The sequence below is a fragment of the Epinephelus fuscoguttatus genome, linkage group LG4 (genome assembly GCF_011397635.1).
Source record: "Epinephelus fuscoguttatus linkage group LG4, E.fuscoguttatus.final_Chr_v1".
In the NCBI taxonomy this organism is placed as follows: domain Eukaryota; kingdom Metazoa; phylum Chordata; class Actinopteri; order Perciformes; family Serranidae; genus Epinephelus; species Epinephelus fuscoguttatus.
The window spans coordinates 44,148,501-44,174,258 of NC_064755.1; the positions used below are offsets into that span (position 1 = coordinate 44,148,501).

General features: G+C 41.8%; 5 protein-coding genes across 15 annotated transcripts in view; 3 read left to right on the forward strand and 2 right to left on the reverse strand.

The window, feature by feature from the left end:
• The window catches only part of LOC125887009 (E3 ubiquitin-protein ligase TRIM21-like), a 403,613-nt gene that overhangs the window by 195,967 nt on the left and 181,888 nt on the right, over nt 1-25,758 (forward strand). The gene's annotated exons all lie outside the window — the stretch shown is intronic.
• The window catches only part of LOC125887010 (E3 ubiquitin-protein ligase TRIM21-like), a 400,559-nt gene that overhangs the window by 177,078 nt on the left and 197,723 nt on the right, over nt 1-25,758 (forward strand). The window lies entirely within an intron of this gene.
• LOC125887032 (chemokine-like protein TAFA-5) overlaps nt 1-25,758 on the forward strand; it is a 93,556-nt gene that overhangs the window by 56,689 nt on the left and 11,109 nt on the right. For both annotated transcript variants that reach the window (XM_049573511.1, XM_049573512.1), the window contains one exon: nt 10,310-10,437. In XM_049573511.1, coding sequence (XP_049429468.1) covers nt 10,310-10,437 — 128 coding nt within the window. The remainder of the gene's footprint in view (nt 1-10,309; nt 10,438-25,758) is intronic.
• LOC125887021 (E3 ubiquitin-protein ligase TRIM21-like) overlaps nt 1-25,758 on the reverse strand; it is a 156,041-nt gene that overhangs the window by 37,457 nt on the left and 92,826 nt on the right. The gene's annotated exons all lie outside the window — the stretch shown is intronic.
• LOC125887007 (E3 ubiquitin-protein ligase TRIM21-like) overlaps nt 1-25,758 on the reverse strand; it is a 144,184-nt gene that overhangs the window by 25,597 nt on the left and 92,829 nt on the right. The window lies entirely within an intron of this gene.

Genomic DNA, 25,758 nt, shown 5'->3' on the forward strand with positions numbered 1-25,758 from the left:
TGGACACAACAATGAACTCATTAGTTTTGGTAGTCCTTGGTCACAGGTCAAGGTCACTGTGACCTTGCCTGTCTCACTGAACGCGATATCTCAAGAGCACCTTGGAGGAATTTCTTCAAATTTGGCACAAATGTTGATTTGGACTCATGGATGAACTGATAAGATATTGGTGGTCAAGTGTCAAAGGTCAAGGTTGCTGTGACCTTGCATTCATCACATTCTCGTGAAAGCGATATCTCAAATGTCCACTTGTACTCAACGATGAACCGATTCGTTTTTGGTGGTTCTAGGTCAAAGGACTTGGACTGAAGAAAAAATTGATTAGAATTTTGTAGTAGAGGGTCAAAGGTCAGTGTGACCTCACAAAATATGTTTCTGGCCACAACTCAAGAATTCATATGCTGATCGTGACAAAACGTTTATAACCAAAAGGTCAAAGGTCAGCTTGACTGTGACATCATCATGTTTTAACGTCATATCTCAGGAACAGAAGGGGAGACATTTGGTCAGATACTGAATTGGTGACTCTAATCTTGAAACTGTGCTGATTGTATAGATCTTCTGTGTGTGAAGCATCCATGTTTTCACTGACATGGATGGAGACTGTCAGAGACACTGGGCTGGTGGGCGGAGTCACACAACCACGGGGCGGTAATTCTAGTTCTCATCGGAGTCTGGGTTTGAAAAGAGCGATATAATGGCTTCATTTTCTTGGTGGAAATCGCTCTCTGACGTTAAGATAAAGCAGTGAAAATGTTCTAAAGAATAGTGTATACCTAAACTCATATCGAATTTTTGAGGGGTCGACGATACATCTCGTTGTTAACCCCTCCAAAGCAGTAGATTGATGAGTTGCTATGTCTAACCCCAGGCTGCTTAACCAAAACAGGGGCATGCCCACAGACCCCTTCTGTATGTAATACACTCTTAATGGATAAGTACCCCATTCAACCCCACTTGAAAAATTCTGAAGCATTTCTTTAAGAATCACTTATCCTGCAGATCAGTGGTTCCCAAATGGTGTGCCGTGATGCCAATCCAGGTGAGCAAAAAAAGTTATGAATGAATTTTTAATTGACTCTATCGGTGTGTTTTGTACACCCATTTTCTAATAAAGAGGCAAACTCTGAGTACAAAATTATTTTGTTTAAAAAACCTTCACCTATTTGTTGCTGTTTGCGTGTGGGAATTATCAGTGTGTGACTCATCAGAGGCCCTGATTGGCAGCCAGTGTGAGGGATGATAACATTTAAAAGCAGAAAAGTTTGAAAACCACTGCCATAGATGACATCTGTGTGAAACTAATATAGGGCTGCTATTAAGACATCTGGGTCACATTATTACATAAATGCATTTTTGCGATAGAGAAATTTGTGTCTCATAATTACAGAGAAAACTGTTTGGAATCATAGGAAACTGATCCCACAAAGAGCTCATATTTATGACGTCCTCATGTTTTAATCAGAAGGTGTTTGTCTTATAATTACAAGATTATTTTGTCTTGTGTGAGTGTGGGATGTCGAACAGGATCTTTGTCTCATGATTTTAAGAAAAAACCTGTCTTGAAATTTAGACCCTATAAAAGCTATATGGTTATCATAAAATCTGTATCTCATAATTAAGAGAAAACATCTCCTCTTTTTCTTTTTTTGTATAAAGAGCATTCTGCAGAAAATAAAGAAATCAGGCTCCAGGGAAGAGGAATCTGAAGAAGGAAAAAAAGGACAAGTAAAGGACAAAAATATCAAAATAAAAGCTGATTACAAAGTGGAGGAGAAAGAAAAGTAGAGTAAGCAAATGTGATTTTTCTCTTCTGTCTGTTCTTTAAAACAGGAATAATGGTGTCCACTTCCTGTTCAGAGTGTAGCACACTTTTTATTTTCTTCCATCTGTTTGTCCTTTGCCTCGTTTCCTTTTCCTTCGTTCCTCTCGGGGGACGAAGCAGCGTCCCTCCTTCTGGACGCTGTCTTTGATGAATGAAGCGATTACAAAATGGCCGCCTCTCTTTTCGGATAAATGAACTGCGCTGAGCGGCGGCGGCGGATGGATCTGCGCTGCGGCCCTTCATTAATCAGCGCCCGCAGGTGTTCAGGTGTTCACTGATACCTGAGATTAATCCACTGCGTCTCTGTTACACACAGTTTGTTAATGTGAAAGTTTCTGACTGTTTTCTAAATTTAACTTCTGGTTGTTTAGTTGTTGTTGTTTTTTTATGGATCCTTACAAACAAATAAAGCACCTGTGAATTTATCTCATTATATTTATAATCTCATACACCACAATTCAGGGGTTTGGGATCAGCTTTTATAATGATGTTTTTTTTCTTTTCTTCAAGAATGTCTTTTTAACAAATATAAAAACATTTTATTTCAGACACCAAATGTGTCATTTGCATTTGAAAGACTTTGCCCACAGTGTTGCCTGACAAGGGAAAATACTGTGCAACCCTGGATTTTGATTTGACCCAGTCCAGAATAGTATCAGTGACCCTCGATCATTACTGAACCTAATGTTACCCTTTGTTAAATAAGTTGAACTACATGTAAAATGATTTTGAAATAAGTAAAAAGACCATTTTGATTTTTATTTTAAAATAACAAGACACTTTTGACCTCTCCTTCTAAACTGTAGTGCAGCATGCACACATCCTGGAGTTTACTGGAGTTTACCAGCCCGTCACTCATGCTGTATTTGAAGATAATCATAAGATCAGCTTTCAAATCCGATTGTCCACCGTTAACATATTTGTCCTGTCTCATCTCGTCACAGAAACATACTGTAGATTTCATTGTAGTTTTTATAGACCCTTTAACTGTTAGTAAGTGCAGAGCGTCAGACTGAATTTACCAACGCACCATGTCAGGTCACTCACTCTCCGGGACCGCCAGTGTTACTTGAATAAGTAAACACTGACCAGCGGGACCAGACTGGCCGACCCGTATGCTCTCACTCAGTGGATGGATGATGTCACAGGAAGCCAATCTTACAAAGGAGGATCACACTTGTTTGTTTTGCTATGGAAGCTAACGTTAGCTAATGTGCTAAAAAGTTAGCGTTGCAGAGAAATCCAATCTTCCTCTTAATCCCTCCCCAGTTTCTGATGAGGTGGACATGATAACCCTTAATACACATAACCTTATTCATCCCTACAACAGGAAATACTTTTTCCCTAACCTGATATGAAGTGTGCGCTGCACATGTGAGCATTTTTGATGATGGCCTCCGTCCAGTCCTTTGGTCTTATCACATTTAACCATAGTTGTCTTTGTTTTTGTTGACGGGCAGTGGCGGCTGGTTTTGAGCCATGACTCCTTCTATTCTGGCTCCCAATAACACAACAAGACAAACACATTTTAACACTCCTATGGAGCCTACAGCCCTGTGGGGGAGAGGCAGCTGCACCTCCAGCTGATAACATAATGTCACTGTGTTGTTGGCCCTTAAAGATCTTTTTTTAGCGTGTCATCGTCTTGTGTTTGTTATGGAAAAAACGGTTGCTGAATAAAATTTTTGTCATAGTTTTCATTAAGGAAATGAACACTGTTACTGCGCACCTGACACTGAAATGGGAAACCTTACCTCTTTATAGCTGCACACATTTTGATGCTAAGCTTTCAGTTGCTTCTACAAACGACTGGTGATTTATTCTCTTCTTATTCAACCATCAGAGGGATCTTTGTCTCTTTCAGTTGTCTGGTTGAACCATACAGTGTTTTATTCTTCATGTACAAAACAAATCCTTCATACAAAATAACATCTGTTTGTAGAGAGGTCTCTCTATGACCCAGAGACATGACAGACCAGCAAACATATACAGTAGTCCTTTCACACATCTGACTGAATCCAAGTGAGTTTTGGTGGCAGGCGAGTCGCTGGAATTTATACCCAAACGGTCACAGATTTTGTGACTGTGACCTTGGATATGGCGCTGATCGGTTCACTTAATATATTCCATACATGATGGGTTGAATTGATGGGTTCAGTGTGATCGCTCCAGCTGATTTCAGGAAACGGCAGCATTTACAGCCTCACTGTGAGGCGTCTGATAAAATGCCGCTGAGGTAATGGAGGCGTTATGGAGGGAGGCGTGTGGCATGCTGCTCACTCAGCGGAGGCATCCTAGGACGATGGGGGGAAAGAGGCGAATCAACAAACAGTGGCGGCTGCTGTCAGCCTCCATCCTCGTCCTCAGCAGGAAGTCAGAGGAGCTGTGATTATACGTCGTTCCTCTCAGAAACAAACTGGGCGCTGCTGTTTCCTGCTGCTCTGCTCTCCGACACCTTTCATTGTGTCTCAGGGGGGAATCTGAGCACGCTCAGTGCTGCACTGCTGAGCCACAAGGAGGGATCTGGTGAAATGTTTCCACACAGGTCAGACCTGGGCAGGATACTCAGATACGCTCTAGATAATATAACCAATAGATGTCCAGTCAGAATTCAGTATCTCTGCTCCATCATTTCATGCCACAGTCTCTCTGTTCACACATAGGGCAGTCATAATCATCAAAATATAATGATGTGATATACTTATTTTTCTTCATGCCATCACAGCAGGGATACTGAGTTTGGCTTTGCAACTAAATCCATGTTGTTAATTTCAATTGGCTAATCATGGAAATGATGCGATCGTCAGTTAATCTTCAAATAGTTTGCAGGGACAATGTTTCACTTCTCGCTCACTGCACAAAGATTTATTTTAAATAGCTTGATATAAAACTGTTTTGTAGGCTGACCAAACAAAAGGAAACAGTGGTTTAATTAATGTAGGAAGCAGCTTGACTTTATTTTTAAAAGTTAATATGCTGGGGGGAAACACAAAGCCTGTGTTAACTGTTCCAACATCATGTTGTCTGCCCCTCCCACCCCCAAACCAGAACTTTCTACTCCAGTGAGACACAGTGGGAGACACGCTATGCTAAGCTAGCTAGTTGCAAGATGGTTAGTAACACCATTACAGGAAACAGAAGATCATTTGATAACCTTCATGTCTGGTGTTTGGAGCCACTTTGGTTTCGCTGTGAATAATGAGGGTGATGGCGACAGAGAGAGAGTGGTGGATAAAAACATACGGAGCCAAAGAACAAGGCACCACACCGCTACAGACTCTCCTCAGGAGCTAATCCAGTAGACCAGTAACATCCACAGCAGCACACACCCCGAACCAGGGAGCAAGAACCGCTGTGCAGCTACAACCTCTCGTTTAGCAGCTAACATTGGCACAGAGCTTGGAGGACATAGTGAACTTACCGCCTACACACAGTGGGTGAAAGAAATGACACAGATACTGAGCGCTCTGATGTCAGTACAAACATAGTATTTATATAGTAGGGGAGGGGTTACCTTAAGGATGGCCCAACAGAAAAATCCTGGACACAGAAATGATGTGAAACAGTTTATTGGTCCAACTCAGCAGTTCACAATCTTTTTACGTTTTCAACATGTTATTTTCAACTCGGTCTCACTCCAGCGTCAAATATGGGCTCCTGGGCGGTGACCTCTGCCGTCACACGCCAAAGACAAAGCCGTCCTTTCATGTCGGCATGATACATGATAATGGCCAGTCGACATTAATGTGTAACTGCGACTGGCTGCGTCAGGGGGAAACATGGCAGGACAACAGCGTGAGTTAAGGGGGCGAAAGTCCGAGGAGGATAGGTAGGAGTGGTAGTGGATGGGTCCAACAACCTCCGACCTTCACCAGGGAGGCTGGTGTTCGCTTCCCGTATGATTGTTAAGACAGCCGTGATATTTTTTTCTAAACCCAACCACGTGTGTTTGTTGTTGAAGGAAAAAACATCAATTTGCAGTGTTGTACTAATGTAGTGCTTTTATTTTGAAAGAGACTGTATCAAACTGTACATTTCCTGTGAAAACAGAAGTGTATTTTGAAAACAGATGATTCATGTAACAGGCTGAAGTTGACACGGCGTCCCAGAACGTCAACAACCAACTCACCCAGGGTACCTTGGACGTCATATGTGGACGTGAAAGTCCATGACCAAACGTGGACATGTGACGAGGTCGCAGTGAAAATGTGCTGGTATTTAATAACATGTAAAATGTGCTGAGAGAGAAATCACTAATTTTGCTTTACCCAGACCAACAGGCCCATTTTCAGCCCGACTGTAATTCCTGCTTTATACAGATGAAAAAAAAGTTTATTTTTTATACATTTAAAGATTAAACAAATGAAGGACATTTCTCCAGCATTTCTTCTTTTCTGCCATATCATAAACATGAACCGTTAGTTACACACCCTTAGTGGATTAGTGACCTGAACTGAATGCACAGAGACATGACTAATACCCAACTGCTTATCTGACTCATATCAGAAGACAGAACAAGGAGATTTACCCAGATGTTGTAATATAACACAACCTTTGTGGTATTTGTGCATTTAAATCCTCAACCTAATTTCTAAAAATAACCTTTTCATGAAAGGAGTGGAAGTGTTTCCTCACCCTGGAGGATCCCTCTCTGTCATGATAGAGGTGTGAGCAATGTGAGGATTTAATTAAGCATCATGGCTGAGAGGAGCCGCTGCTGTTCAATAGGAAATTGGTTTGATAATTGGGGGCTAACAGGCTATCACAATCACACCACTGCTCTGCTGCTCCGAAGGGAGAACTGATTACCTGGTTATGTATTACAGGCCTGTACAGACTCTCATTTTCTTCATCTTTCCCCAGGCTCACAGAGTGTAATTTAGTGCCGGCTGAAACGCAGCGAATGATTGGGTCAGTAAAGAGTCGCCCAAACAGCAGGAAATCCCTCCGAGTGAAGAATTCATTTTCAAATGAAAGAGAGAGGCGAGACACAGGATCAGCTGGAGCTGACAGACACTGACTGACTTTACACTGTATGTGTGTGTGTGTGTGTGTGTGTGTGTGTGTGTGTGTGTTGCCTGCTGTGGGTACTTTGGGCAAACACATTTATTTTATTCAAGTTATATTAAATCATGTCATCCTGTGTTATGAAGTGTTATGAACATTTTTAAGGCCCTGTCTACACGTACTGTATAAGGATATTTTGATATTAGATATTTCCCCCTTCGTCTGAATACAAATCTGTCCACACAGCCTTCATTTTAGAAAACATCTCTGTCTACGTTGGAACAGAAAAACAACTCAAATTGTAAGCCAGGCTAGTAGTTGGAGACAAATGTTACATAAGTAAGTAGGTAAAGTATAAGACCATAAAAAAGCCTAAAAAGAAACAAACAATAAAACATAACAGCAGACCTTATACACACACTAAAATCACAAACATTAAGCCCAGTTCAGACGAAAGATTGGCCACAAGATGAAACCATTTTAGAACGTTGCAGAGAAAATCGCCGGCGGCTGGTTTTAAAGCACGTCACCTGTTTCAACAGCCAGTGAGCTTCAAGTGAAGTCCCCTGGTCAAGCCCAAATTTCGTTATAATTAGTGGACGAATTCTTGAGTTACAGCCAAACACATGTTTTGTGAGGCCACAGAGATCTTTGACCTTTGACCACAAAATCCTTATAAGTTTATGTTTCAGTCCAATTGGACGTTTGTGCCAAATTTGAAGAAATTCCCTCAAAGTGTTGTTGATGTATCACATTCACAAGAATGAGACAGATGAGATGACGTAGACTTGACCTTTGACTTATGACCATCTAAATCTAATCAGTTCATCTTTGAGTTCAGGTAAATGTTTGTGCCAAGTTCCCTCAACCTGTTCTTGAGATATTGCATTCATGAGAATGACATGGATGCAAGGTCACAGCGACCTTGACCACCAAATGTGAAGAAAAATTCCCTTAAGGTGTTCTTGAGATGTCACGTTCACAAAAATGAGACAGATGAGTTCACATAAACTTTGACCTTTGACCTATGACCAGGAATCAGTTCATCGTTGAGTCACAGTGAAGGTTAGTGCAGATTTTTTGAGATATCGTGTTCACAAGAAACAAATGTACGGACAGACAACCCAAAAACATGATGGCACGGCTGTCAAAAAAATTAAACAGAATGGCTGATTTCACATTATTGAACGATTTCAGTGAAGATGCTGCACAGTTTAGCATGTACTGATAGTGTGCCTGTAATACATGTATGTAAAAATAAACTGTATTTGCACACAACCTTTACATTTAGGATTTTGTCACCTCAAAGTCTGCTGGTAGGCTGTGGTGTGTTAGTGGACAGAGGAGGTGGGAGTGAGAGACCAAGTGTTTCAAAAGCTAAGATTTCACACTAAGATAAGTGTTGGTTGGTGAATCAGATACACACCAAGTTAATCACTCCACAACTGTGGTGGAGTCTCTTGTTCTGTGGAAAATCAGGTTCTCCTGATTTTCCACAGAACAAGAGAAGCAAGACTCATTCATGTTCTTGCTCCTCCCTGGAGTCCCCTCCGTGTCTACTGTCCACTCGGTTTGCTGCTTCCTGTTCGGTGCTGGACAGAGCGCAGCTGTTGGCTGTCGACAGTGTTTATAACATTAAACTTCAGTATTTGCATGAGCCAAAATGTTTCGGGAACATTAACATGATTGATTTCATCAGAACATCAAGACGAGAAAAAGCTGACTTAAGACAGTTTGGACTGAGTTTCTGACCGCCTCACACCAAGTCATCCAGATCACAGAGCGCGCCACAATGTTAGCAACACCTTCATGAGTTTATTCTGGCATATAAAACTTGTCTGCTCCTGTAAAACCGCTTGAAAACTTGTTTGGTGTCAGGCCGGCTAAAGCAAGCTCATTATTATGAGTTACTGAGCCTCAGTCTGAGCCGTATATGTCTGATATATAACGTCAGTCATGATAATCTCATGAGAAGACTGACCTTCATACCTTCATTAATCACATGCATTAGTTACAGGTAATGCTTCTGTGATTCATGCTGTTGTTTGAAGCTTCCTCCTCGTCTCGTGTGTTTCCTCTCCGTAATGAGGAACATCACTTTCTCTTCCCCCCGTGTGTGTTTTTTTTCTCCCTCTGGGACCAGCGGCCATCTTTAATGAGATGCACACACTGTTAATTGCTGACAGATGTCCGTTCCATATCCTGACGAATAAATTAACAGCGTCTTTTTTTTATTTTATTCTGTGTCGTAGAGTTACGACGTGCACGATAAACTCATGATCGTCTGATGAAGAGAAGATATCAAGTTGCATTATGGGACATGTAGGATGTGTTTTTGGAGCTTGACGCCACTGAACGTCCTGTGATTCTGTTTATTTCTCGTTCACTGTTTCCTCCTCAATTAAACTCCTCAACACACTCCTCCTCATCTTCATCCTCTTCATCCCCCCCTCTCTCTGTGGGCCAATCAGGGAGCCACAATATGCAAATGTGGCTGTGAGAATGTCCTATTTCTTTATAAATAGCTGAGTGTGATGAAGAGGAGGTGTGTACAGTAAACAGAACCAGTCCTCTGATGTTGGACTGAGTTCAGTTTGCTTCTTTGATTTGTGAGTTTGTGAGAACTATTGGTCGACTAGGAGAATTCTTAGCTGGGGCAGCCCGAGTAAATATTATGATAACAAAATGAATATATCTGCAAGTTGCAATTCCGGCGTTCAATCCAGCACGGACCTTTAAAGCTGGGTAGAATCAAGACCTTCGACAGTTTCTGACACCGGCATTAAAAATACCCAACAGGTTTTATGATGATCAGGCAGATGCACATTCATTTACATCCAGTCTGTGCTGGCTGAGCCTTTCCTTTGCAGCACTGTCGCTTTTTATTGGTCAATGGCAGAAAGCTTTTGGGGTGACGCTTCAATGGCTTTGTTGAAAATATCCACTGAGTTTGGTGATGTTTGTACAAACGGTCATTGATTTATGACCCAAGTTTTGCGAAGAGCGAATGCAGTTGTTTGGAACTGGTGACGTCCTCTGTTTCAAAAAAGTTTTAGAAACATGATTCAACATTATTATTTAACATATGCTGTAAGTCTTGGAGACAAACAGTTTCTGATTTATATTCTGATTCGTGATGTTCATTTTTTACATTCCAATTTATTGTTATTCTCTATATTCAGCAGCATCCAGTGAACGAAATGTCGTTACTCATGAATCAGTAAAGAACATATAGCAAACAAGACATTCAGCGTGGACAGGACATTAAAGTGAAATAAAGTGCACTGAGAATACTCATAAAAACAGAAGTGCAGGGGAAGAAGTGTTGCATAGTTGTGAAATAATAAAACAGCAAATGATGATCTAGATAACAGTTGAAGTTACTTTCAGGGTAGTGAGCGATGTAAACTAATAAAACCTCAAAGTAAAAATGAAGAAGAAATAAACTCACCTGTTTCTCCTCTTCCTCCTCCTCAGTTCGTATCGTGTGGGCTCGACAGTGGTGTGAGATGTCTCCGTGTTTGGACGATGAAGGATGTGATCTCCTGGTCAATCAGTCGGGCTGGACCTGCACGCAACCAGGAGGCCGAGTCAAGACCACCACGGTGAGAACCAGACCGTTTGTTTGTTTGTGATAAACTGAAGGATGAAGTGTTTCTTTATGAGTTCAGAAAATTCTCCTCAGGATTCCTGCAGTTTCTTAAAAAGTACAAGATGGCACTGAATTCACTAATCTAGGTGTTGATTTAGATTTGTTTTAGATTTTATTCCAAACATGCAAAATAAAGAAAAATTCAATGTATAAGTAAAAAAAATCAGAATATCCAGCAGACATATAAATATAAAAAGTAAAAGGAAGTAAATTTTTGTGAAGTCCCACCTCTTTTAAGTTTTATTAATAAACTTGATATTAAATATAAATATTCACACTTTAATCTAAGATATTATTAGGCCTTAATCAGTATTAAAATGTCTTAAATCAGTCTTAAAAAAAAATTAACTTAAAATTTCACAATAACTGATAGCTGATTATTTACTGTTGAATCCAGCTCACAGCTCGCACCAACGGCTCTGGTGTGAGTGTTTTTGCTGGCTACTGAAACATCCTGGTGCAGAGTATTTGCTGGCGTTTACCAGCCTGTCACTCACAATAAAAACACGGCCGTTCTCAGCTTTCAATGTCCGATAGTCCACGTTTTTTTAACTTGTCATAGTTTTCACCAATGAAATTAACACTGGTTTGGACAGAATTTTATAAATAACTAATTATAAATTTTATTTATTTTTCTTCTATTTTGGTTGTTGTAAAATTGGTCTTAAAGTTAAGAAGTCTTTATAAAGTCTGAAATCTGACTGTCTTAAGGTTCATTCTCACTGCCGCGATGCGGAAATTCGGGACGGATTTGCGGAATATTCGCGCAGCGCTTTTCCACGCACACAGGCATGGTACGGGCACGGTGCGGAATTTCGCATTGTTGTTGTGTTCCAAGTCAGCGCAGTGTGAACGGGTGTGGGTGAACATGGACGAGAGTCGCAGCAGCAGCAGCGAGCTAGCAAGCTAACATTTAACAAGCGTCAACATCAACTTTCTTTAGCACTTACCACTCTCACTGAAGCCACCAAGCTGGACAATGGACTGCCAGACGTTGTCCTTTAATTCACTGTTCATAAAATCATCCCGTTTTTTATCAAAAAGGACGGGGTGAAACGAGGTTTATCAACCTTTCTCTCATACTGTCCTGCCTGACTGGATTTTGGACTCTTCTGGGTCTGCGCGACGTCACTATAAACAAACAATTTCATTGGCCCAGCTGTGTAGTTCCGCCGGCGAATTCCGCAGGGGTCAAAGTCTGGGCGGAAACTTTTTCACCGCACGAAAGTTCCGCACCGGTGTGCAAACTTCCATAAGAACCCATGAAATCAGCTTTTATATTTTTTCGCGAGAATAATCCACGCGGATATTCACCCTCAGTGAGAAAGGACTTTTAGAGCTCTGGAAAATACTGCTCTTCCTTCTGAAGCTAAATAATCTCTCTCCTGGATCAGCTACTCTTACTTCAGTATGTGAATACTTCTTCCACCACTGTTTCATACAGACCTTTTTAGAGGAAAACCAGAGAAACTGGACAAAAAAAAACAGTCTTAGCATTTCAGAAACAAACACACTGGTTATATTGGACAGAATTAAAGACTTTAAGGCAGATTAAAATTGGTGCGGCATCATTGTGAAGACGGCAGGTGTGCAGATACACACTGTTGGATTTTATTTTTATCATCCACCTGTCCACATCGCTGCCACGGACACACATAGATTCATTTCCTCTGTACTGTGACTCTTTGTTACACCAGAGGCTGTAAAGGACACACGCTTTGTTTCTGTCGTTCACACACAGTCAGAAATGTTATTAAAGGAAAATGTTATAAATGTAGAATAAATCTGGAAATGTTCTTTAGAGTGAGAGTCTTTCACTGCCTCTGTGTGTTTAATTTCAATCAAAGGTCTAATTTTAAACATCAGCTTCTAATAACATAATAACATCTAACGAGGACGCTGCTGTCCCTTATTAAAATCACAGCCGGTGCGTGTGTGTGTGTGTGTGTGTTGATTGAATAATTGCTACCCATGAGCACTCTCCTCTCCGTCTGTCACTCTTCACAGCGGCTGATTAACTGGAGTAGTTTCAAAAGCCTCCTCATGCAGCAGATACCATCATCACACCAACCAAACCTCATTCAACTCTTGGTGATTTTTAAAACACGGCGCTTCATCTTCTTTCAGTCCTCTGTTATTCTCCGTTGGAGGCTGGTAATCTTGATGAGGCTGATTATCTGATTATGTTTCATTACTGTCTATTGAAAAACCCTCTGATGGCTTCAGTTGTGAGACTTTCTAGTTTACTGTGGTTCTGCAGCAGCGTCTGTTCACCTGCGTTCTGATCAGCACCTGTAAACTGTGCTGTGGTGGCTTAAAGGAATACTTGTCTCTCAAAATAACCATTTTTATATCAACTATCAGTTCCCTTGAATTCGTAAAGAAAATGTTTTTTTCCTGCATGCCTCCACGGTGAACGAATGATCCAAAAAGGACAACATTCTTCATGAATTGAGATAAACAGGGATGGTGTTTAACAACAGCAAAACTATACCAAATCATCTGTCTACAAATTCTGACACAACTCGTGCAGTTTGACCCAAGTCTTATTTATGCAGTCATACGCTCAGTACTTCCCAAACACATGCACACAAGTGCTCAGGGCGAACTACTCATAAGTGTTTTATGTTGTAACGTTTTAGCAAAAATGCATGTGTTTGGGAAACACTGATCATGAGACTTGGGTTGCACTGCACGAATTGTGTGAGAGGCTGAAAACAGATGCTTTGAAATAAGTCGATCAGCCAGAACATACAGCTCAGAAACTAAGGCTAGGCATCCCATAACTTAGTGCCTTAGTCCCTATGTGTTGCATTAGATGTGAGAAATGTACCTGGACTCCCGTGGGTGAGTGTAATCTTTTCTATCTGGGGTGTGTGTGTGGTTGACTCCAGACGTTGCGCTAGACTTTTTCGTCGCCGGTCATTTTGACCGACAGGGTCATAAAAATCCGGTCATAATCTATTTTTACCGGTCATTTTAATTTTCGTTTTTTAAATGATAATAAAGATATTCAAAGACATTTAGCTTTCATTCGTTTGTTTAATAAATCCAACAAGCAAGTTATAAAGTGTGCATTAATGAGGACATGAACGAAAAGATGAATAGATATCCACACACCGCAGCGCTTCAGTTCGGCGTCTGGTTTATTTTTCGCAAGCCGCGAGCGCTTCTGTCAAGCTGGATCGAGCGGATCGTACCAAACAGGAAGTCGGACACAGAAAAGACGAGAGAATCCGGCCAATTTTGAAAATAAAATAACAACAGCGTGCACTGAGGAACGTGAGGAGAAAATACCGTGTTTATAATTTAAAATAACACAACAGTGCATGACCGAACACATTTTTCAATACCCTAATCATTCATTCATTCATTCATCTTCTAACCGCTTCATCCTCTTGAGGGTCGCGGGGGAGCTGGAGCCTATCCCAGCTGACATCGGGCGAGAGGCAGGGTTCACCCTGGACAGGTCGCCAGACTATCACAGGGCTGACACATAGAGACAGACAACCATTCACACTCACATTCACACCTACGGACAATTTAGAGTCACCAATTAACCTGCATGTCTTTGGACTGTGGGAGGACTTCATTCAGTGTTTATCCAACATGCTCAATACATGGACATGCAATGACAAACTGTCATTAACTTATTACGTTATAAAAAACGATTAAAATATGGACTTACCAATGTTTAAAATGACCTGTTGATGTGAAAAAACGAGTACTGATGGGAACAGACAAGTGGAGTCGATGTTTAACCAGCGCGGAGAGTGCAGGAGAAATGCGCTGCCTGTGTGGACAGTCAAGCGCCTGTGAGTATACTCGCAGGACTTCTGCGGCACTAACGCATCTCTGATGTCATCTCTGACCTGTCAAGGCGTGGACACAGGACTTCTGGGGCTGTCTTGTGGTGTCTGACACCACAGCGTTGCATCCTTTGAGTCCTGTGGGTTGAGAGGTGGGGAACCAGCACATCCCACAGGTGCTCAATCAGGTTGGGACTTGGGGAATTTGGAGGCCCGGTCGACGCCTTCTTCTCTGTCAAAATCCTGAGCATTTGTCATGGCATGGTGCACTTGTCTGTAGTGGCGTTTTGGGTGGGTGGAGCGAGTCAAGGTTTTGAAGGTTTCCCAGCAGAACATTGCACTGTAACAGATGATCAGTGTTATTCACTTCACCCGTCAGTGGTTTTGGCCAGGCGGCATTCTCTGAGGGTGAAAAATGAAGCCAATGTCAAAGTGCCCACAACAGTTCCAAAGGGGGCAAAGTTTACAAGAGTCCAGACCAGCCTTCACTTTAAAGTGGACAAGATTGGCCTGCCTCTTCTCTGACAGTGCAAGTTTCTGATCAATACAGACTGCTGCAAAGGTGATTGATCCAGCTATGAACTGTCTTCTTCCTAAAGTCCCCCCACTGCCTTCTCACTAAAAATACTGGATGAGAACACTTTAGTTAACTTTTAAAAGTAACAGTTGTTGTAGTTGCTGAAATTATTTAAGCTGCAAGTATATCTTCGTCTATAGACCTGATGTAGCTGTACACAATCTGTAACTTTACATCACTGAGGAGAGGCTACGTGATTATTTAAGAAACCCTTCAGTCAATTCTAATGAGCACAGGAAACTTTAACTACAGATGAGTTTCTTTCAATTATGCAGAATCTTAGAGCCAGGGTTCGAACAATAATCTGAGCTTCGTGGGGGTCTCCAAAATAACAGTGCAAAATAACTTAATTCATGCCCACACAGCAATGGGACTCAGCCCAGCCGTATAGAGCTCCAGGCGTCACGTGACTCAGTTTGTTTACACCACCATGTTGGCAGTCCTTGAGTGAAAATGAATGGCGCCAGTGCTGATTTCAGCTCGTCAGAGTTCACTTCGCACATTAAAGCCCCGGAAATGGTGTGATATATCGCAAACTTGACCGATTAATCATAGCTGACCTTTACAATGCCCCTGGGGTGCTTTTCAGTAGTACTGACACAGCCAGAGCGGACAGTTTTCCAATATTGTAGTATCCAGGCATCTACAACTACTTGATCAACTCTCCCTCGTCCTAATCCGCAGATTCCCTGAAAGCCAATAAGAGCCTGGAGGGGTACAAATGGATACAATCCAATACAATGGACACAATCTCAACATATACCGGTAATACAATAATGCAAGTAATTTTCTTATCCTACGTTTGTTTTGCGTTGCTCATTGAGTGAGCAACATCCTTTTACTAGCTCAAAAGGTCAAACTTGCCTTTTATAAAAATGAAACGGTTAGAAATCGCAATAAAAGCATGTAAAATAAACATTAAAGTTAGTGAGCGTCGGATTCTGTACCTGATATGAAGTGATCACTACACAAGTGGAATCCGTTGCCTGTGGGCTCCGTTTTCTTCTGCTCGCTTCGTGCACGTTTTATGGCAGTAATCCACCTCCGCCGTCTTTCGGGTTGTTTTGGGATTCAATAAAACACCCTCCCCTTCACGTATCGACTGTTCTGACACCCAAGGGCACAACAGCTGCCCACCATGTTCACTTTTATATGAATACAGCCCGAAGAAGAGACGAGTTAGCTGTCAGTTAAACAGTCAGTTGAACAGCGCGCTTTCCTGCCAATATGGCTGTGTTTTGATTTTTGACTGTTGCATGCTGGGATTGCATGATGTCAGCTACCCGAGTTCTATTTCACCACATCTACAGCACATAAAACAATATAGGCCTACAGCGCCCCATGGTGTCTTGGCGCCGTAATTGCAGCCAAAGGCCTGTCATTCATTTTGTCTCACTAACATAAATAATACTCATTACACTGAAAAATGAATAATTTGTGATAAAATAGTGGTTGTTAATGTTTTGTTAGAGACCCCCACAGATGTATGGTTTTACAGCTTTCATGGGAGCTAATGCCCTCTTTATGGGGGCTCAGCTCCCACTGGCTCCCACATAGTTTGAACCCTGCTTACAGCAATAAAACAGTAACATCAATCAGATATAATAACTGCAGTCAACGTAGAGTCAGTCAAACACATCAGTTCTTTCCCTCAGCTTTTCTTATTGCTTTTTTTTACTCACAACCTGGAACAACTCATCCATTTACATTTTATTAAGGTCCAAAGTTAAACATATTTATGGGACTGTCTGCGAGATGTCACCACAATCTGCGAGTCAGATCTGCCCCTCGCTCCTCCGTAGTTCCACCCTCTCGTCCAAACACTTCTGGCTCTGAAAAAAACAGGATGGCGACAGCCAAAATTCAGAATTTGAGGCTTTGGAACGACAGTACACAAACTGATGGGGGACTTCAGGGTAGCTCCATGCATTATTTATGCAGTATATGGTTTTGGCCATCACATTCAGACGTTTGGTCGTGGACTTTTCATGTTGAGATACAAAGTGCAAGGTACCCTAAGTGCGTTGGTCGTTGACGTTCTGGGACACCATGTCAATTTCAGCCTGTTACATGCATTGTCAGTTTTCAAAATACACTTCTGTTTTCACAGGAAATGTTTGCATACAGTCTCTTACAAAGTAAACGCACAACACTGCAAATTGATGGTTTTTGTCCTTCAACATCAAACACACGAGGTTACTTTTAGCCAACACACACAAGTGGTTGGATTCAGGAAAAAAGAACAGGGTTTGGCTTTACAATCTTACACAAAGTGAACACCAGCCTCCCGGGTCAAAGTCGGTGGTTATCAGACCCACCCATCCTACTTGGACTTCCACCTTAACTGTCGTTGTTGTCCTGCGGCATCCGTGCTATGTCGCGCACCCTTAAACAATAATGGGCATCAGGCATGTATCATGCCAACATGGAAGGATGGTTGTGGCTCAGATCAGAAGATCAGGGATTCGATCCCTGGCTCCTCCAGTCCGCATGTCAAAAAATCCTTGGGCTAGATACTGAACCCCAAATTGCTTGTATGGTACCTTGTATAGTAGCTTTGGCCACCAGTGTTAGACTGTGTGTGTGAATGGGAATGTGACATGTAGTGTAAAAGTGCTTTGAGTGTTTGGAACACAAGAAAAGTGCAGTCCATTTACCACTTACTTATTTCGTCCGTGTCTGACGCAGGAAGTCACCAAGCCCCTGATTTTGACGACTTCAGAGTGAGATCGGGTTGTCTTGGCTGATCGGTGTAGGTTTGCTGTTGTTATATGTGGACCCCAGTTATTTTAATTCATGGTGTTTTTTAATTTTTGGTTCACAGTGGAGGCATGCATGTATTCAAGGTAACATGGTGAGTAATTAATATAGAAATGGCCATTTTGCAGGTAAGTATACCTTTAAAACATTTCTTACAAGCTAAGGTCAACTGAAGTCTTCTCAGTGCGATGACAGAAATATGTGACACGATCTCTGACATGCGCCTTCTCCTACCAAATGTTCAGCACAGCCCAAAATATATTAAATAGAGATTGTATAACATTTCTCATCCTTAATAAGAGGCAGGAGTCAGACTGGGTGGTGGCAACGCAGACCAAACATTATGCATGACATTACACACAGTATATGGTTTGTATGTTTTTGGGTCAGGCCCAACTAGGTTCAGCCAAAGATTCAAAGGTGTAGTAGCAGCGGCGGCACGTTTCCTGTCTGCAGTTTGTGTCCTGCACATGCTCATATTTAAAAAGCTTATTGCAACCCCAGTATTGTAAGTTATTCATGGCCGAGACATCAGCTGTCTCCTGGAGAAATGAAGTTTCATTCCTCGACTCAGATTACAGAAACCAGGTCTCAGTTCACATGATGTTTAAGAAATTAGGCTTCTGCCGTCTGCATGTCAGAGCTGAGGGTTTTCTCTGAAAGCTGACGTCCTGCATCAACACACCAAGCCCTGCCACTCACACTTTCTTTTCCTGCGTTCTGGTTGGTCAGTTTGAGTCGAGTCTGTACGCTCTCTGAATAATGAACTCTGTCAAACCGCTACTGACTTTCACAATCCTCCCTCCTTTCTCTGCCCCGTCTGAAGAGCTTCTCCTCCAGTGGATACTTGTTGTTTTAAAGATGGACAGCAGAGCGAGGAGCCGCTCGCCGTCATGAAATTCAGAGTCGGATCGTTGGAGCGTCGCCTCTCAGCCTCCTGGGGACTGAGACACTGCTGGAGCACGTCAGGACATCTGAAGTCAGACACATGTTGAGGGATTTTGTCTGTTTTTGGGCCCCAGACTGCAAAATGTAATTATTTGATTTTCAATTTTTAATCTTTTTGTTTTTAATGGTGGTCTTATGCCTCTGTGGCAATGATAGCTGTAGCTGGAGGCATTATGATTTAGTCCATCAAGACCATTCTCATGAATGCTATGTCTCAGGAACCTCTTTAGGGAATTTCTTCAAATATGGCACAAACATTCCCTTGGACACAGTGATGAACTCTTTAGATTTTGTTGGTCAAATGCTGAAAAAATTTTATTACGTATATTAATCTCACATGATCAAAATGTGGAAGCTGACATAATTTTGCTCTTTTTATGCCTCCGCACCACCAATAGTCATGACCAGAGGCAGTGGGATTTCGGGTTGTCCGTACATACGTACGTCCCATCCTTGTGAGCACGATATCTCAAGAATGCCTCAAGAAAATTTCCTTAACTTTGGCATAAATGTCCACCTGGACTTGTGGATAAACTGATTAGATTTTGGTGGTTAGGGTCGCTGTGACCTTGTATCCATGTCAATGCAATATCTCAAGAACAGGTTAAAGGAATTTCTTTAAATTTGGCACAAACATTTACTTGAACTCAGGGATGAAACGATTAGATTTATGTGGTCATCTATCAAAGGTCAAGTCTATGTCAACCCATCTGTCTCATTCTTGTGAACGTGATATCTCAAGAATACTTTGAGGGCATTTTTTCAGTTTGGCACAAACGCTCACGTGGACTCAACGATGAACTGATTAGTTTTTGGTGGTTAAAGGCAAGGTCACTGTGATTCTGCATCTATCTCATTCTTGTGAACACACCTATGGGGAATTTTTTGGCGATTGCATTTTTATAGCTACAAAGTCAAAGATCAACTTGCAAAAACACGTTTCTGGCCGAACAGAAGGAGAGACATTTGGTCAGATACTGAATTGGTGACTCTAATCTTGAAACTGTGGAGTGAGTACAGGTTGTCTTTGGGTAAATTTAATGTGCATTTTGATACTTCTGTAAACCAGACACAAAAGGTATTTGGAAAAATGTCTTAATCCACAGAGCGTTCATGCATGCAGCCATGAATAAATCCCTTCCATTTAACCCTGTTTTAAGATAAGAGAGAACTTTATTTATCCTAAGGGAAACTGATGTGCAGCAGTCGGAGAACAAAGTAGGAAAGAGTGCAAATATAAAATATAAGATGTCACTAAATCCAAAATTAAAAGAATGGCAAATATTTACACAGGTTAACAGTGAGGATCAGAGATGTGTATGAATCAGATCATTGTAAATAAATCATGATCATGAAATCATTATTCTTTATTTTACTGTCAGTATGAAGAACATTTTAAATCTAATTTATCAACTAAACAACAGCATGATGATGGTGATATTCTCGACACCCTGGCCCGAGATCTCCGCTCTAACTCGAAGCTGAGGATGCTGGGAGAAGATGTTTGATCCTCTGAGCTCCAGCTGATGAATGTCTCTGACATGCAACAACAACTCTCTCATCTCTCCTCTTCATTCGGCTGAAAGATGGCGGCGCGTTGTTGCGTCTGCCGCCTCCAGCTCGAGAAATTCTTCTTTTTTAAAAAGGGAGCTTCACACAAACAAGCTCCTCTCGCTAATGAAGGACAGTGGATCTGATTGCCTCGCTGTGAGGCAAATTAAATTACAGAAACGCAGCGCTGAGTGGGCGGACCGACGCGAAACTCTGCTGTGTTTACACGAGGAGAGGAGCGAGCATTCATTAAAGCTCAGAAAGCAGGATCAGAGGAACAAATGACGTTCAATTAGCCCCGAGGAGGTTTTACAGGCTTACAGGGACGTACAGAAAGTGTAGAGGATTTAATTAGTGATATATAATGAGCCTGTATTGTGCTCCTTCACACAGTCTGATGTTTCTACAGCCTGCTGGAGAGGCTTTTTGTTATGTATGGATCCTTTATGGTGTGATGAAAGACTCCCACCTTCCTCCTTAAGGACACGGTGCCATAGCATTGTTCCGACCTCTCATTAGTCCGACGTCCCGTTGTTCCGATAATGTGATTATACTAGACTATACTGTATTTGTGTACCATAGAGGATCAGCAACGCAACAAAAGTAGGCTACTGGTCGAGATGCAAGTGTCATAGAGAGGAGAAAGTGAAACACCATAACCTCCTGTTATTCACTCTGGGGTTCGGGTTGTGTGGGGAGCTCTCCGCGGTGCTGAACAACTTCCGGCGGGCGTATTTCTACCTTGATGGTGCACCGCGACCGGCTCTGGGTCAGCTGGGAAAGGCTTGAGGCGGAGCAGGCTCACAGCTTATGTGTTTGTCACTTTCTTTTTCATTTTAACCCACACCATGATCTTGTCCTAACCCTAACCCTAACCAAGTGGTTTTTGTGCCTAAACCTAACCAGACCTTAACCACAGGGCATCATGATGATTTTGGAACAACAGGACTTCAGAACAATGGGTTTAATATGGTCGGACCAATGGGCTGTCGGACCAATGGGCAGACACAACACTTCTTACCATCAGGCCTCATGTAAGAACATTTTCTTATCCCAAACCTCCTTACACAGTGGTACTGGTCTGTCCCACACCAAAGCTCACTGTCTGCATCCAAATTATTGCATTTAAAATGTGGACCGAAATCCCACAATATTTACCATGTTTAAGGAAACCTCATCTCCCAGAAATCATGTTTACATGCAACTAATTTGAAACTGTATACGTGTATCTGGCAAGTCGCAAAAATATTGAATTTGGTGGTCAAAGGTCACTGTGACCTCACAAAACACTAACTTCACTAATTATGACACAAATTTCTCATGGGGGCTGTCCCCTACATTGAGTATTTCAACAGTGTACAAACCTTCCTTTTATTGTATATTTTACCATCTAGATAAGTAAGTCCTTGTTATGAAAATTTAATCATGCACCTCCCATAGACGTAGTTTTACTTAGAACCAGGAAGTCAAACGTCATACTAGAAGGACCATGGTGTAACGGATGAGGTGGCCTACGAAACCATGTATTACCCACCTAGAAAAGCAACCGTCAACTTTTATATCATGGTATAAATTGAAACCGGTATATTGCTGCAACCCTGATCTACATTCTCACATTATAATTCTAAGAACGGGAGCCATTTGTATTTGCAAGTTACGTCATGTTTGGGGTTCACAGGAGGACGTCTGGGTCATGATCCAGCTAACTGCCAAGAAGCTGCATCTTTGCAGGTTTGGTCTTAAGGGCTTAAGGAGTTCCAGATTAATTTTAAGCAGCTTCAAAAGACCAAAAAATCCAGACTCATGTCAAATCTGGATAACTATCGTATAAAGAACAGGGCTCTGGTGGAGCAGCTCTCACAGCAGAGACAGATACAAATAAAACAGTTTTGTTAGCGTTACCTGAGAGGGGCTGATGTCTCTTCACCCAAATATTCACCTGTGTGTTTCACAGGCTGGACGGTAATTTCTCAGGAGGATTTTCAAACATCTCCGAGAATATTAAAAATGAGTTTTATAGCTCGATTTAATATTTTAAGAAGCTGCAGCTTTGGAATATTAATGAGACGATTTCTGGCTTGTTTTTGCTTTGGGAGTGAAATAAATAGTAACGGAGCTCATTGTTTCTCATCACCAGCCGCAATTCATCATAAAGCAATTATGTTGGAAACAAGGCTGCCTGCTTTCCAGTTTACTCCCAGCTGCAGTGTTTATCATGGAAACAGCAGATAACACACACACACACACACACACACACACACCTCTGGTAACTGAAGGCAGTTGTGCAGCAGTGATGTGATTTAATCTGATGTGTAACTAACAACAACATGAGGCTCATTTCTGTTGTCTAATTTCATTTCTTTGTCATAATTTTTCTCCTTTTAACGAGCTGCAGACACTAATGTTCTCATATTAACGCCATCTACTGATTGGTTGGTTTTCATGCTTTTATTTTACTGCACTTTGTGTCTTTGATTAAAAAACTAAATTATTATTATCGCAGCTCGTGTTTACATCTTCATCAAAATCATTATCTTTATCCAACAGTGTGTTATTCGGTCTGACACACTGTCTTCTTCTGGAATGTAACCACATTTATTTAAGCACTGCGGTGAAGTAAAAAGTTCGAGGTACTTGTTCTTTCCTGGAGAATTTCAGTAAACTGCTCGGCTGTGTTTTCAGTGACTTCCTGTTTGTCTCAACACCTGGCTGTGAATTAAAAAGTCTCTCCCATTGGGGGCAAAACAAGAAAGCGATGCGTGACAGGTGCTGCTGTCTGATCCTCTTCCTGTAATTGATCCCAGTGGGCCACCAGGGCTTTAGCGGGAGCCAATCAGAGCACAGGGTTTTAAACTGCAGCAGCTTCTGTGCGGCGGACAGCTGGAGACAGGAAGTGTTTGATTGTCTGAGATCACCTGATGGCATCCAGTTGTTTTTAATGTCTGATCTGTGAGCAGTTTATGTTGTGTTTGTTCATCTGGAGCCGATGATTCAAGCTGAGAAGACATCACTTTGTCCCTCTGAGTCAGACTGACGCTCCAAAGAGCTGCTGCAGCACCTCCAGCACGTGGAACTAAACTTTGGCCTGAAATCAGTTCATTTCAATAGAATTGTCGAATTGAGTTTTTGAGCTTCTGCAACTTTGGTAAACACAAAGATGTGCGTTGATGAACTGTGTAAACACACATGAGTTTATAGAAAGAGATCTAAAGAGTCTATAATGGAGGAAGACATAGAGCAGGGATCGTCAGCTGGTGGGCCACATCTGGCCCGCCAAAGCTTTCCATCCAGCCTGCAGAATATTAATGAATTCAGATAATACAAGGAGGAAATAAATGCTTTACGCTATTTAGGATATTTAGTATTTGTTATATCCCATATTGAAGCAACCCCCAGAAGAACTGAGATGGAAATAATGTTATTAGGGACGTGTGTTTGACCCGCAGGTACTAAAGACATTATAAATCCATCTGTCAGCTCAGTATTGCGGTGGTGATGAGGCAGGTTTGGGTGAGCTTACCAGGAAAATATCAAAATATCAAATGTCAGTAAGTGACAAAGCAGCGTCCTGAGTAAGAAATGAATAACTCACGGAAACATTGTGTGCAGTAGTTCACCTTCCACCATCTCTTCTCCTCTCTCTGTCCCTCTTTCAAACACACACACATACAAATGCACACTACTGCACTCAGTCTGTCTCTGTCCTCAGTCCTGACAGTAAAGACTATTATGTATTTGAAGTTTGCAGGTTTGATCAGGTTCAAGTTGTTGAAGACCCCTGACGTCAGACAGTTGGAGCCCTGCAGGCAGTGTCGGCCTGTGGCATCAGCAAATGCTAAAGGCACCAAAAAAAAAAAAAAATCTAAATGTCTATCTTTTACTATTTTTTACTAAAACTATTACTGCTATTATTTTGAAATGTGACACAGGGCCACAACAACATAACTACACAGCAAAGACTACAATTAATAGAGAGGCCATTTTGTCTGGGTTCCTGCTGCCACCCTCCCCAACTCGTTACACTTTACCTGCTCTGTGGGTGAGATGGACCAAGTTATCTGACATCATGTGAACCCGAAACACGCTGTATTGTTATCATGTCAAAACGACTCAGCTACCACTACACTACTGAGAGGAGTGGATGTGGAGAGAAAGAACCTGAAATCAGCAGGAGAGCTCGTTAAGGTAGATGTTAGCTGTTAGCTGTTAGCAGCTAGTTATCGTCTCCTCTAAGCAGTCGGTGGCCACAACAAACAGCATTCAAGCTCTGTTCAATAAAAATTAGTATTGGGCAAAGTTTAATTATAATGTTCTCATGATGTGTTCACTGTAATCCTGTAAAATGTAGTTTTTGGTAAGAAACTTGAATAAATCAGCTGTTTAAAGGAGAAATGTGTATCAATGCTACAGAGCTTTACAGTGAGTTTCAGCTCATTGGTTATCTATGCGGCCCACATCTTAACTGTTCTGGTTGACTCTCAGACCGTCGTCGTCAGGGAGGAAGCTGTAAAAAGCCACTGTACTCTAATTGTGCACCAGTTTGAGACTAGCCAATGAACAGAGGGGATATCGCTGAGTCTGAAAAACAAAGATAATGTGGAAGTGCCTTAAACCTGCATTCTTCCTAATGGCCAGCAGGGGGCGACTCCACAAGTTGCAATGAGAAACTGAACCTACTTCTCACTTGATTTATTACCTCAGTAAACATTTTCCTGATGAGTTAATGGTCTCAATCACTACTTTCAAATATTTGTCAATGTGCTGATTTCAATTTGTAAATTAAGGTCCTATTAAAACTAAAATACATGGTAAAGAAGGGTGCGCTTCAAGGCATTGCTACCTTGTGATGGACAGGTCTCTACCACGTCGATGACCTTGGGTTCTCAGTCAGATCCACCCCTCGCTCCTTCACAGCTCCACCACTCATTCAAATATAGTCGCTTCTGGCTTCAAAAAAACAAGATGGTGACGGCCAAAATGCCAAGACTCAAGGTGAATGATGTTGCTCTGTAACTGCTGCGTGGGGAAAGAAGGTGATGTCTCCATGTGGTGCTCAGTTCTGCAAAAAAAAAAAAAAAAAAAAAAAATCATTTATTGCAGGTTTAAGTTCCTTAAAGTTAATAAAAACATGATTTCCACTCTTTCTGACATTGGTATCTTTGGATACCTTCTTTACTAGAACAGTTTGAACTATGTAAGTCGATGACGATGGATCTGCTGGTGCTTTCAGGTGGGAGTTGAAGAGGTTAAACCTGCACACTGCTCTTCATCTCTTTCAGCTTTTCATCTGAAAGCACTGAACATTTCATTTCCAACATTCGTACATGATCATTACAGCCCGCGGAGCGAGGGTGTAATTTGCTGTTGCAAAGGTGTAATCAGGCGTCGTCGCAGCAGAAAGCAGAACTCATTTGTGTCTCGCTGCATCAGCTCGCCTGGAATTTTTTTTCCAACGGCATAACCGTCCTTGAAAAAAGTGTGTGACTTTACCTGTCTGCATGTTTCTGTATGTTGGAGTGTGTTTGTGCGCTGAAGCCTCCTGTCTGGCGGAAACCTGCAGAGGTACTTTGAATTTATTTTCCATCACACCGGGAGAGAAAAAGACAGAGGAACAAATCACAGTCTGCTC